The 14,039-nt window shown below is 33.2% G+C and overlaps 1 protein-coding gene across 3 annotated transcripts in view; it reads left to right on the forward strand.

The window, feature by feature from the left end:
- Window positions 1-14,039, forward strand: part of LOC100569658 — a 205,068-nt gene that overhangs the window by 122,851 nt on the left and 68,178 nt on the right. For all 3 annotated transcript variants that reach the window (XM_029489777.1, XM_029489779.1, XM_029489778.1), the window contains one exon: window positions 5,198-6,217. In XM_029489777.1, the coding sequence (XP_029345637.1) occupies window positions 5,198-6,217 (1,020 nt within the window). The remainder of the gene's footprint in view (window positions 1-5,197; window positions 6,218-14,039) is intronic.

The raw sequence follows: 14,039 nt of genomic DNA on the forward strand, positions 1-14,039 counted from the left end.
CAGTCAAAATTTCATGTATCTACGGTCATTTTTTTTAAAGTACACCAAAACCCAAATTCAATTTTGTGAAAATCGATTTTGCGTAAAAATTCTCGTTTTTCATAATTTTTCTTTTGTTTTTCCCGGCGCTTTTGAAAACTACTGGGAAATTTAAATTTTGAACTCCCCAATGCACCAACGATATTCACTTTCTGATCGAACAAGATACTGAAGTTGAAAATCGTAGCATTATTTCGACTACTTATCGTGTACACAGACACAAAAAAAATTTAAAAAAACACACATCATTGTAAAATCAATACATTCATCGTTCCACTCAGAATCTAAAATAAAAAAATATATAGCCTACATAACCTAACCTACTAGTGTGTTGTGACTTTAGACCACGGTCTTAGAAGATAAGGTCGTGACTCTTTACTTATAATTGTGTTTGCAATCAAAGGACATTTTAGTACTTATATTTAATTTGCTATTTTGATAGCGCTTCTGTTCCAACTTACTGTGTTTTACTATTTACCAACTTACCATCAGGCGGTAGCAGTAACCAGGTGCAGGTGATATAGATTAGGTGAATAATTCTTTAGAACTAATATTTTATTTGTATACATAGCTTATATATACGTAAATTATAAAATACAATTTATTATATAGGTGCATAGGTACATGATAGACATACCTAGGTAGTATACAGATGCGAGTTGAATGTTCATAAACTTGTGATGGTGAATTATTGTTGTATAACAACAATATTAATGTATCGTACAAAATAATATTTAATATAAACATTTTATCAGTGAAATTCACTCACGTCTAATTTAAGACGTGCATTGTCAGTGTTTTTCTTTTTTTTTTTTTACATACAGACAAATTTAAATAAGTGATATTTTTCTTATTTTCTATGTTGTATTATTATTACATTTACGGAAAGTAACAAAATTGAATTATAATAAAATTAATCAAATTGCAACACAAAAGAAATTAAATGTAGAAAATACTGTTATTTTGGCTTAAATGAACAGTATAATTTATGGTGCCTAATTGATTTGTCATCAGTTACTATTGTTGGAAGAGGGTAAAAGCGTAAGTAATAAATAGCTGGACGGCAGAATAATCATTTTAAAAGCTTTGACTACAATACAATATTACAATGATATGTAATTGGCTAAACGTAGTCTTAATTATTTTTTAAACTAAATTAGAAACGTTTATTCACTGAGATAATGTTGCCAAATCCTAAACGTTTAATCATACTCCAATTATTTTACGGTACAGTTACTATTTAGTACATATAACTTTGTTGTATCGATATCTATAATAATTTTCTTAAAAATAAGAGCTGTTGAAACTAAAATTTAAAGTAATTTATGTTTTTACAATTTATATACCTTGACCTAATTTAAAAAATGTAATTCTATAGTTGATGAATAACATATTTTATAATACATACATAATTTAAATTAACATTTAGAGTAAATTATTACAGTATTCCAATTCTTCGCCCACGTAATATTTATAACAATAGTTACTAGCGCGGGTATACCGACCTTGCGAAAATTGAAAATTAATCTAAAATAGACTTATCTTCGCCGCACTTAATCAATGATTTGTAACTTATTGGCTATTAACTATTATGTATTGACATACCTATTCAACGGTTGATGTTTCTACTTTTTACCAATGACAAGTATTATTAATTTAATCTATTCCAGATTCTTATTTCGAGTTATCCTCGAATTCATACTAGGTACCTACCTACTAATAGAATAAATCTATAAAATGTATATTCAATACCTACTCCAAATTTAAGCATTTTTTAGTTTGTTTACGTTTAAAAAATGTTAAAACATAGTTAGTTATGATATGTATATGTACATAAATACATACTTAAACTAATATTACAATTATATTAACTCAATAAATTAATAACAGTACATAATAAACCAAATTAAAATAATATTGGATATCTATTACCTACCTATACCAATAGTCCTACAGGTAGGTATAAATGTATAATGTGCATGCCTTTCCATACATGTATGCTTTAATAAATATATTCTAAGAGCCTAGTGTGACACGGTGGTTGGCTGGTGGCTTCAATCACTAACGTGTTCTGAGATCAAGCATGGACGGGTGCCGCTAGCTCCCGGATGGGTGACCACCCGGGTTTTTAGTGACGAATCCTCGCCCCATATACACATGTTCCAAACCAATAACTGTACCCTCCCCACAGTTAAAACCGACTAATAACGGTGCAGATGGAGCCTTCAAAATAATAATAATAAAAAAATATATGTTCTTATGTCTTAACACACTATCGCAACAAAAATCCAAATTGTATTTAAAATTGTTGAATATGCGTATGTAAATTGTAGTCAATTTAAAACGTGACGTCAACGATTCAAATAATATTATGTTGAGTGTATTCAAAATAAAACACCACACGTCCACGAAAAAAATATTAATTGACTAATTTGATACAAAACACGTTTTTATTATTAATTTCACATTTGATTAAAATATATTTTAGCAAAATTAATTGTTATGTTAGGTTCAATAATACATCATGACTTTAATAATCCAATATACTAGCTGCTAAATATAATACTATAATATTAATTAATAGCAATCATTTTAACGATTATCAGTAAATATATCTAAAATATATTACAATTCTAATTTGATTAAATATTGATGAGTATTAACTATTATTAATGAATCATGAATATTATAAAAATTACCACATGAATATTTGTGTGCGTATGAATAATTTTTTGTAAACATATTTTTTGTACAAGTTCGAGTATCGGTTAATACTTAGAAGGTATGAAAATATGAAATTTAATTATGAGCAAAGTTATCTCTTTTAATTAAGGGAACCCATCTAATATCTAATATGAAATGTTTAAGTTACATCTTAGTTATTTCAATGAGAATGTGTGTATTTCATTATTATCCCCAGGTATTTAACATTTTCAAACCTAGCCGCGAGGCCTGAATACATTAGCAAAACATATATACCTAGTAAATTAAATGTATTAATAATAATGAATTTAATATAAAATATGATGTTTTACTTCTTTGGTTCGTATGTCGGTGTTTTTACTACTTAGAATTTTTACAATTCTAAAAATAAGCTTTAAGATTTTTAACAATTAAATAATACGACCTGCGCAATGTTGGCCCTTGCAACATAGGTAAGATTATTATTATGTATGCAATAAAAATGTTTTATAAGTTCAAATATTATATTTTATGAACACAATTTTAGGAATCTGTTCCACGTCATAAAGTTGCAAGAACCTTTGTATATAATATGAATTCCCATATTTTTTTGTGCCGTTACAACTAAATCATTTTTTTTTAGAAACAGTTTCTCAAAAGATTCTGAAAAACTGAAAGTTCTTAAAAGATAGAACTCTGTACCCCTTTGTCCAAAAAGTCGTTGTTTTTTGGCCACAGAACCTTAAAATACAAAAAAATAAAAATAAATAGTCCCCTCTTGGTCAATAAATTGTACGTAAAAAATAGGTATTTGTGAGTCACTATAACTATAAACCCATTAAACATTCTCAACATATTTTATTTCAGTAAAAAAACACATAATATATTTACATGAATATTAAAACTTTCTTATGAAAACGTATGAGTGTTTAAATTTAAATTTTAAATATACATAGCTGTTTACTTTTCAAATTTGATATAATAATTCTGTATGTACCAACATATTTTGAATAATATTACCATTATACTACTACACACTTACACATTCATAAAAACCCTACACTGCAGAAATGCAGTTTGGGGGACGGAGTGGCCGAGTGGACTAAAGCGTCGGTTGTGACGCACACTGACACAGATTCAAACCTCGGTTCACGGGCGGCATTTTTCTTCGGGCAAGTCACGATGTCCGCAGAGAAATGCCGCCATCTCCCACCCGGGCATGACAGATACCCACGGGTGCCCACTAAAAAATCTGCCAAAACTACACACACGTGTTTACAAACCAACAGTACCCTCCCCTACAAACAAACAAAAAAAAAAAATCAAAACAGCTAAAGGCCATATTTGCCGGGCTTAATGATCAATGAAAAAAAATAATAAAAAATGCAGTTTATATATAATTATTATATATACCTATATAATATATATTACATTTGCGATCAAAAGTCGTTACCCAAAGGTTCCTATTATTTAATGGATCATTTTCTGGTTAAAAAAGGGCCATCTCTTTATCTGTTTTCGGTTAAAATTGTGTATGGTTGCAGGTTGCTGATCAAAAACTCATTTAGGCTTAGGTTCGATTTGAATTGTATGATAGTGCTAAGTCTTTCTTGTGTCACTAGAATTAGATAACTACATATAAATAACTAATATAATATAAGTATAAATTATATATACCATATACATAATACAATTAAATAGTTTAAATTTTGAAATGATTTAAGTACACTCAATTAAAATTTAATTGATTGTCTAATTAAATTTAAAACATGGATTAATATTTTAATCCCATATCTAAATTTATATAATTATTAAAATCCTTTGTAATCATTAAAATGTTCAAAAAATGTTTAACAATTCGTGGAAAATTATTTTCATTAACAATCCTTATTCCACTAAACTGTTAAAAATAAAATATGTGAGTAAGAAATAAAAAAAAATTAAAATTCTCCGTGTATTTGATTCAATAAATTACTTTGTGCATTGACGATGGAAATACTATGACATATTTTACAAAATTGATATATATATATATACATAATATGAGTAGGTCTCGCATTATATTTAATATTTATTACTTACGTGTAATAATAAATACACAAATATGGCAAATTCGCAGAAAACCTAAAACCGTGCAAATTTTTCCTCCGGATGGGATCAGAGGGATGGGAAATATTTCTGTCGATTCTAGGACAATGGTATATAGTGATAAATACCTACACAGTATACTTAAGCCGTTAACGTTAACTGCACTGTACAACTACGATTTCGATGGAGAGTCGATCTGAAAAGCGTGATGAGATATAAACGCGCCGCGTAGGTACCTACATAACATAAATTAATAAATACGAGCCACGACAAGTAGGGTAATGTTTTTAATTATTATTATTGTGTCAATCGCATTGTGTGGTGTGTATAATTTTCCTGTTTTTTTTTCTTCTCATCATCCGGCTTGTTTTTTTTCTGTTATTTCCAGGTCGGCCGGCTCGTGTTCATCGTCGGTGTGCCGTCTGCTGGACGACGGCGGAGACAAAACGCCTCCACCACCGTGTTGGTGTAGCGCGGAAACCGCGGCCGTCCTCGATGACCCACATAACGACGATATTATGGCCCGAACGACAACCGGTTACCGCTGTCCGCCGCATGGATCGCTGCTTCAGCGTCGAGGCACCGTCGCCGCCGCCACCGTCGAAGGGGGACGACCGCTACCGCGTTCGCGTCTCGCCGCAGACGTTCAGTCAAACGTACAGCGTCCGACCTCGCGTATCGTGCCGCCTCGTTGTGTCAGTGCGGGTGATTGGTGTTGTGATACCGGAGACGTCGATGTCGACGACGACGACGACGACGACGACGACGACGACGAGGATTATTATTGCGTTTACGAGGACGAAAACCTTCGCCGAGTGGATAACGACGTCGACGTTCGCGATGATAACCGAGTGCGCGCCGTAGTGCTGATGGACAACGGGAGTGGTTTGATAACCGGCGGCGCGGTCGTCGGTGGGACGGCGGACAGCGGTAAGCCTCAGGAGAGGACTTACGCGTCCACGGAAGCGCAGACGGACGAGACGGCGTGCTCGTCCGCGTACAGGGAACAGCGGCGGCGGGAACGACGGGAACGCCGGCTACAACAGCAACGACGCGTCCACCCGCCGCCGCCACCTCCACCCGCGCTTTCGTCGTCGTCACTGCTGCCGCCGCCACCACCGCCGCTTCTGTTGCAGCAGCAGCAACCCGCGATCGCCGTGTCTGTCGACCCGGACAGGCTGCCCGACCTGTTGCTCAACTCGCACCTTCCACCGCCGCTGTACACCACTGTCGGCGGCGGCGTGTGCGACGTCGCCATGGCCACTCGGGCGGCCAACTTGCAGGCTTCCCTGTTGCCCGCCCCGTTTCAACACCCCCATCAGCCGCCCGGGGCGCCCGTCGGCTCAGCCGTCAACACGCCCGGTGGATTCCGCCTGCCGTTTGGCATCATACCGGCCAGGAGACGAAGGTCAGTGTTTCGACATACGATTTCATAATGCATTTTACCGTGTTATGTACATAATATTATATTTTGTTATAATTAAGCATTAAGCATATTATTATATATAAATAATAATAATTGTTCTTTCAACGTGTGTTTAATGTTTTGAAAACAGAAATAAGGCATGATGTTAAGATTTTTATATACGTATCGGAACCCCTAAATTCGGTAGATAAGGTACATATTATATTATATTATTCGCACGTGCGTTTTGCAGAAATTTCATTATGGGTACCATTTATAATAGATAATATTGTTGTAAACGGTTATAGATAAATACACACACTACCATACGGTAGTTATACTAGTTATTAAATAGGTACTAGGTATACTAGGTAGGTAGTAGATAAGTTACGCAAACGCGCGACCAATCGGAACGTTCACGTATCACATAATATTAAATACCATCTCTCCTATTTCCTGCAAGTTTGAGATTTTCATCAAACGTCATAACTCATAACGCACGAACATTTTTAAATTTTTATTGTACCTATAGTACTCACTACTCATAGGTATACCTACGAGAAACATAACATAACAATACATAGGTAACCTAACCTAACCTAACCAGTTACCACGGCTCTACGCCGCGGTCGTCCCTCATCACTACGTTAAATTATATAATTTAATTATTTTAGGGCAGTGGCGTATCTGTAAAAAAATTGTCTTGGGGGTGTTATTAAATATCTCACTTTAAACCATTTAAAATACTAAAGTAAACCGAAATTAACTGCCCCCTTCCCACCGTCAGGTACACCAATGTTTGGGTCGTGTAATGTAAACGTAAATTATTGTGTAATAGCGAGTACACAATATATAAAAAAAAATAAGATTTCGAACAAAGACCGCAATGCAAAGATAGGACAAAAGTGTTGCAGCAGCTCACGCTATACATATTATACCTGTCCTCAGCGATAGCTGCACGCCGCAGACACTCCTAGGCGATAGGTATCTACAGCATATATATTATTACATAGGTAGATACTAATATATATATATACAATCCGTTCAAAAACGTCCCATAAGGACAGGTTCTCGCGGTCGTCTGTATTTATACAATAATAATAATAATTACACTATAGGCGCAATCAGCTCTAACGACGCGTCATGTATTAGGCGGTTTTACGACCCATTAAAAGAGGATATCATATAAGTGAAATCCAGGATGTTTGCGTTGTGTATAGATGATACTCTGCATGTGTGTTTTTACGCGAACCCTATTGTTTACGCGGCGTACAACGATATATAACATATTGTATAGGTAATATAGGTATAGTGTCACGGTCATCACTACAACATGCGTACGAGAGTTTTTTTATAATAATTGCAATAATAATATTATGCGCGTGTCGTGGTACATAAATATTGTTTTTGAGAAATCTTTCGTTCATTAGCCATCGCATTGTACCTGCCGGTACAGATCGCATTGACGACCGATGAAATATATTCACCAGAGACAACGGATTTTTTATTGTCGAATGATTTGAAATCCTCCCCCTATATGATGTATTATGTGTCCATACACATCTGCAGTACAAATATTATATCATATCATATTATTATAATAATATGTTGCCCAATGTTGTTGTGTCGTCGAAGTGTATTGAATAACACCTAACACGCACTAATATTAATATAGGTAGGTAGGTACCGTATAAAAACAAGTGTTTACTGAAAAGTGGGAAAACTAGAATTTAGTATTTTAATTAAACCGCGCACGCGCCATTCTTTATCATATGATTATTATGCGTAGGTATAATGATTTTTTCCCAACGTCAACCAGACAATATCTTGAGCATATACACAATATTACATATTTTTTAAATTATTAATGACATAAAACTTTGGTATTCAACATTTTATTATGATCAAATTAATTTAAAATACATTTAAAAAAAATCGTATAATGCCTCTTGTCTAAATAAAAATGTAAATATATGTCTGGTTCATAATGAAAAAAAAATCACTGTGAATCCGCATTTTAAATGAAACAAAAGTACGTGCTACGATATTATCATATTAGTACCTATAAATATTATAATATATATTTTATCAATATTGTAAAGGTCAATTTTTGTGTGCAGTATAAATATTTATTCAATATATAATGAGAATATGGTTAGTCCAGAGGTTTGATATGGTACCATTTGTATCTTCCCTTTTCCAATATGTGTACTGTGTAGGTATAATGTAATAATAATGATTTAATTGAATTGTTCACAAAATAATGCACTTTGACGTATAATATAAATTATGTATAATAATTTGAAACTTTCACAGTATTTAAATAGTATACTGTCTTCAAAACAGAAAAATTAAGTTTCTAACCACATATCAATGTAATAATTTATGATTTTATCTACCTAGCTTATCAAATTCTAAATACTGATATTATTATCCTTCGCATTCATAAAATCGTAAGGTAATTTATACCAGTCAAATAATTTTACTTTATAAATATGAAATGACGGACATTGCTGTGATATATTGTATCGTTATTATAATTTACAGTATGATTAAAAAATGTCCCTCTCCCTGTAAATATAATACTTACCTATATATTATATAATTTGAATTTTGACTATATATGTGTACATAATATTATAATTATTGTCTATAAACAAATCTTAATAATCAGCTATCGTGAAGGTCTGGTAAACGAATTATAATCGTTAGGATAATATCATGTTTAGTCAAACATTAATAGTAAGTATAGAAAAACAAGGCTTGCTCACTCAAAAGTTAAAATATTGAACTTAATAATAATATCTCGAGCCACCAAATACATAATAATTATTTGTTATTTCTCGTTAAATTTTACGACTCAACTATATATTATAAACACATATTATGCATATGTGTAGTGTTTGTGGAACGTATGGATATAATATGAGCTCGTGAAGTAATTGACGTAACGCTCATAACTGTACACACATTTATAAAACGTATACGATGTGTAACGATATACATCATCATAATAAATAATATAATAGTATGATACAAATGACGATCGTCGTATCAGCCGGCGATGATTTCGTTTTCAAAATTTCACATCCGGTACCCAGTTCGCAAAATAAAATACCAACAAAAAACGATATCGTAAACGTGAACAAAAACACAAAAAAAATAAACAAATGAATACGTTTAACCACACGTCCATAATAATATTATATAATATAATATTTTAGTTGTAGGTACCATGTCGCACATGAAAACGGTATTACACATTTACATATGCGGGAACCGTTTAATAACAATTAACCGTATACACAGTTTTCTTCTTTTCGCGTACGAATGTAATAAATTCATAGCATTATTATCATCTCCGTTTACTGTTTCTCTCTTATTTTGAAGAAAGCGTGTAGTACCTGCATACGCCCGTGATCCGCGCCCGATAAGACGAGATGCAACCACGGTATCATATTATTATAAGCACGATGATAGTCTTCAAGACTTCAACGGATACTAAAGGGTGCGGTGGAGAGGAAGACGTGTCATAATCATCGCAAGGAACGGTATCTACCTATGTGTATAGTATATTATATATATCATCATCATTATTATTATTATAAGCGGTGGGCCAGCGGAGATGGTCGTGCGTGAAGCCGAGATCCGTCGGCCATGTTTTCACTTGTAATCTCTGATTGAGCTCTGTAAAGCACTCGACGGCGGACCATATAGTAAATGATTTCTACTTTTTATCTCATAGACTAGGTATAGTTAAAAAAAAAAATTGAAAAAAATTGTTGTCATAGGTACGAGTGTACCTACGACGCGCAACGCTGTTGTAGTTGCAGCGTACTGTTTTGATAAAAATTGTAATAAAAAAAATGAACAAATAGTAGTAGGTATAATATAGTATATATTATAAAATGTCCATAATATATTAATATAACAATGTCAATAATAAATTATTCAGGAGGAAAAAATGTTTTATACTTCGCAATTTGTATATTTCTACGTACCTATACACATTATACATACTACTATATAATTAATAACTAATAGGTTGTACGCAATATAATAAATTATTTACTTGATCAATATTCATGTTGTAAAAATTGTGAGGAATTCATACAATTCTTCAGCCTATATAATCTCTAGTCAAACAATCACAGATATTTAAAAAAAAAAACGAAAGGCTATAATATAATATTTTAATGTTTGGACTTTTTCGAATTTCATTTTTACCATTTTCCCTATAATTTTAAATTAATTTCTTTCTCTGATATTTCGTAACACAAAATAGATAGTTTAAAACAAATGTGAGAAATACACTACGGAATAATTTAAAAACATAATTAATTATAAAATGTTATTTGATGATGGAAAATATGGTAAGACACTCACTATAATAGAGTTAGAGCAGTACACGCCCGCACATTGCATCTATAGGTACGCGTAACTGTGTAAGTACGAAATAATAATAGTAAAAACAGCTTGCACTGCACACCTGCAAGGAAACATTTTAACGGTTTAAAAAATAAACTCCGTTGTTGTCTAATTTGTGGTGTACCTGTATATGTTCAAATCTGTTGGTTAAAAAACAATATAAAATATAAATATCCAAAAACCAGGAGAATACACAAGTGTTATCGATATATGATGCTAATATTCTCCTCTCATTCCTCGCCCGTCAGTGAGTTTGCATATTCTTCATCCTATCCATATGTATAGTAATTATGTATTTTGCACACCAACACTAACACACCAACGTATATATTGTGAGTATCACGTTCGCACTATATACTAAACTGTCTGATGAAGTGTAAATGGATCCGATTAAGTCTTGGGTGTATATTGTAATAATAGTAAAGCACTAAATGCCATGGGTTTATATGGAATTAGGTTGGGTAATGACATAAATCTAGTATTCCGGATTGCGAAAATTAAAATATTTTAATATTACATCGTGGTGAACTCATAAAAAAATGCTAGTCCCCATTTATTTTGTAAACGTAAATAGTTACTTTCGTCATAAAAAAAGACTAATAAAACGGAAACAGTATGCGAAGTACCGAGTAGGTTGCATTTAAAACAAATTTACTGCGTTTTATTAAATGTGAAAAAAAAAAGTTGATGGCACAATTATTTATAAATACCAGCTAAACTATGCAGAATAATAAAACAAAAACAATTAAATAATAATTATTGAACTATTGAATTGTGATACTATGCGTAATTGTTATGAAAAGACAAAAAAACAAAATAATTTATAATTTAAGTCAACAATTAATAACATAGGTAATTATATATTTTTTTCATTTAATTGGCAGTCTTAAAAATGTATAATTTACTACCTATCGACTTAATCATATCGTCCAAATTTAGTTTTATAAAATGTTGAAGTAAGTAATTTCAGTTTGTGTTAAAAGCAAGTAAAACATTCAACTTACAATACAATTAATCGTAGGGGTATAAATTATAAATATCCTTGTTGCTTTACATTCCGGAAGTACAAAAAAAAGTTAACATGTTTGTTCTAAATAGTATTCGTGAAAACGTATACTACTATAATAGTATAATATACATAAATTAAATAATATAATAAAATAATATTTTATAATTGTGCATCTATATACATCAAAATATACCTACATTAAATGTTCGTATAATAAATAATGTAAATAACAATCAAAATTTGTGTTGAATTAAATTGCGTGATTAGTAAACAATATTTTGAAATATTGTGTATTATTTATTTAATGTATACCTTACGTCCTTACACCGTATAATCATCAATTTATCATCAAAATTACGTTTGCAGCATTATCTTGTAAAGTCTTATGTCATGTCTGTTTTGGGGAGTTTATTTTTTTTCTTTGTTTAAATCCATCACGTGCATCATGTATGTATACAGCATAGTATTGTGTTTACAGAGGCTTATTTTTTATTCCGCGAGCAAGGCCGATTTATTGTTAATTAAAAAAGAAACAAATTAAACACACATTCGTCGCCCTTATTAAAAAATAGAAAATAAAATTGAAAAAGTCAACACTGGCGCGAGGATCGATCCGGGTTAATGGGTAAAAGGTGAATTAAAAAAATATATAACCCCATAACAACGCACGAGTCGGCGGGTTAAAAGCGTCGTTATTTTCGGACCGCCGACCGCAGACCAATTATTATTGTAGGAGTTTAGGGCAAAGTCCGACTTGCCGTCACTATTATACACGTGACCTTATACCTGTACTGTACCTTCCGTAAACGCGATCGTTATAATATACTCGGCTGGACGTATATAATAAATAATAATGTTATACTAATAATAGTAGTGTGTACCTATAATGGCTGACGGATATAATGTTACACGTATAAGAGCGTCGTTGTCGGCGTCAAATGAAATTCGCCAAGGCCGCCGCCACCCCGTCGAGCGGTCAGTGGCGTTTTATCGCGCCGGGCTTTATCCCTCAGCCCGAAAATATATTAACGCCACCATTCCGCGCCGTGAGCACTCACGTCATCGGATACGCCGCCTCCACCGTCACTAACGCCATTATATTGCGGTACATTATTATTATTATTATGTTTACGGGAGTATTCAATTCCGGGAAATATAATAATAACAAGCCGTATATAGCGGTATCGTATAATGCGTACCTTAATTTGTAATACAGAGTGTTCCATAAATAATGTCTGGATTTCAAAAATTCGTAACTCCTCGGGTTTTAGGCTGTGATCTATATCAGTTATCATATGAATCAGGCGAGTCTCTAGTTTTTCCACATCAGCCAATAACTCTTAATGAGCAGAGAGTAATCACCCAAAGGGGCGATCGGGTCAGTTACACCTAAAATATTAGCCAGGGTTACAGACGAGTTTGGTTAACTTTGCAGGAACCTCATAACCTTCATTGGGGGGGGGGGGGGACAATATGGACAACACGAACAGCTGACGGCATTGCCGCGACCTTGGGGTTAAACCGAAACCGTCGCGCGCGCGCGTTAAACAACATATTAACCTCAGCCGCAAATACGACACAATAGCGCCCGGTTAATGGAAAACAACGACGCGCCGTCGCTGGCGCAGTGTTGCGACAACTACTTCACTATACACGTAAAATAATATATTAAATAATATTATAACCTACGTAGGTATCTAAATATTTTTATTATTATAATATTGTAAAGAAGGTTTTTTACTATTATTATTTTTCGTAAGGTAACCTATTGTAATAACTTCCACCTGTTTCCTCTCCCCTTATCCCACTAACCATCACCGCCACTGTTCGTTCAACGTGCGTACACTAGAGGCGGTTGGGATTTTTGTCGTTAAACCCGCGTAGTTACACGATATATTATATACATTTTATTGTATAAAAATACAATACCCACAGACTATATGAAATCCATTTTTTCATTTAGTGTGTGACAATACTGTAGCCCGACGCCCAGCGTTTCTATAATATAATATTATATATTATGTTCTCTGTACATAGTAATATGTCGTGAGCATTGTACATATATGTGCGTGTGAGTGTGAAAATTACGTTTATACAAGCAGACACACACGTAATATCAAAATATATAGGTAGGTATGCGTTATGTATACTATCGTGAAGTAATAATCGAAATGATATACCGAGGAAAAGCGTGAAAAACGAAAACGCATTCCGCAAACATTGTCTCCCGCAAACGTAGGAACAAACACGCGCATGAGTGTGTATGTGTATATGTGTGTGTGTGCACGCGGACTTATCGGAAAGTAAAAACCTACTCCGTCGCATTGTGTGCTCGTATACATGAGTGTGTTATTATATTCGTACGCGTAATAATAATAATAATATAGT

This window comes from Acyrthosiphon pisum, chromosome A2 (assembly GCF_005508785.2).
Source record: "Acyrthosiphon pisum isolate AL4f chromosome A2, pea_aphid_22Mar2018_4r6ur, whole genome shotgun sequence".
Taxonomy (NCBI): domain Eukaryota; kingdom Metazoa; phylum Arthropoda; class Insecta; order Hemiptera; family Aphididae; genus Acyrthosiphon; species Acyrthosiphon pisum.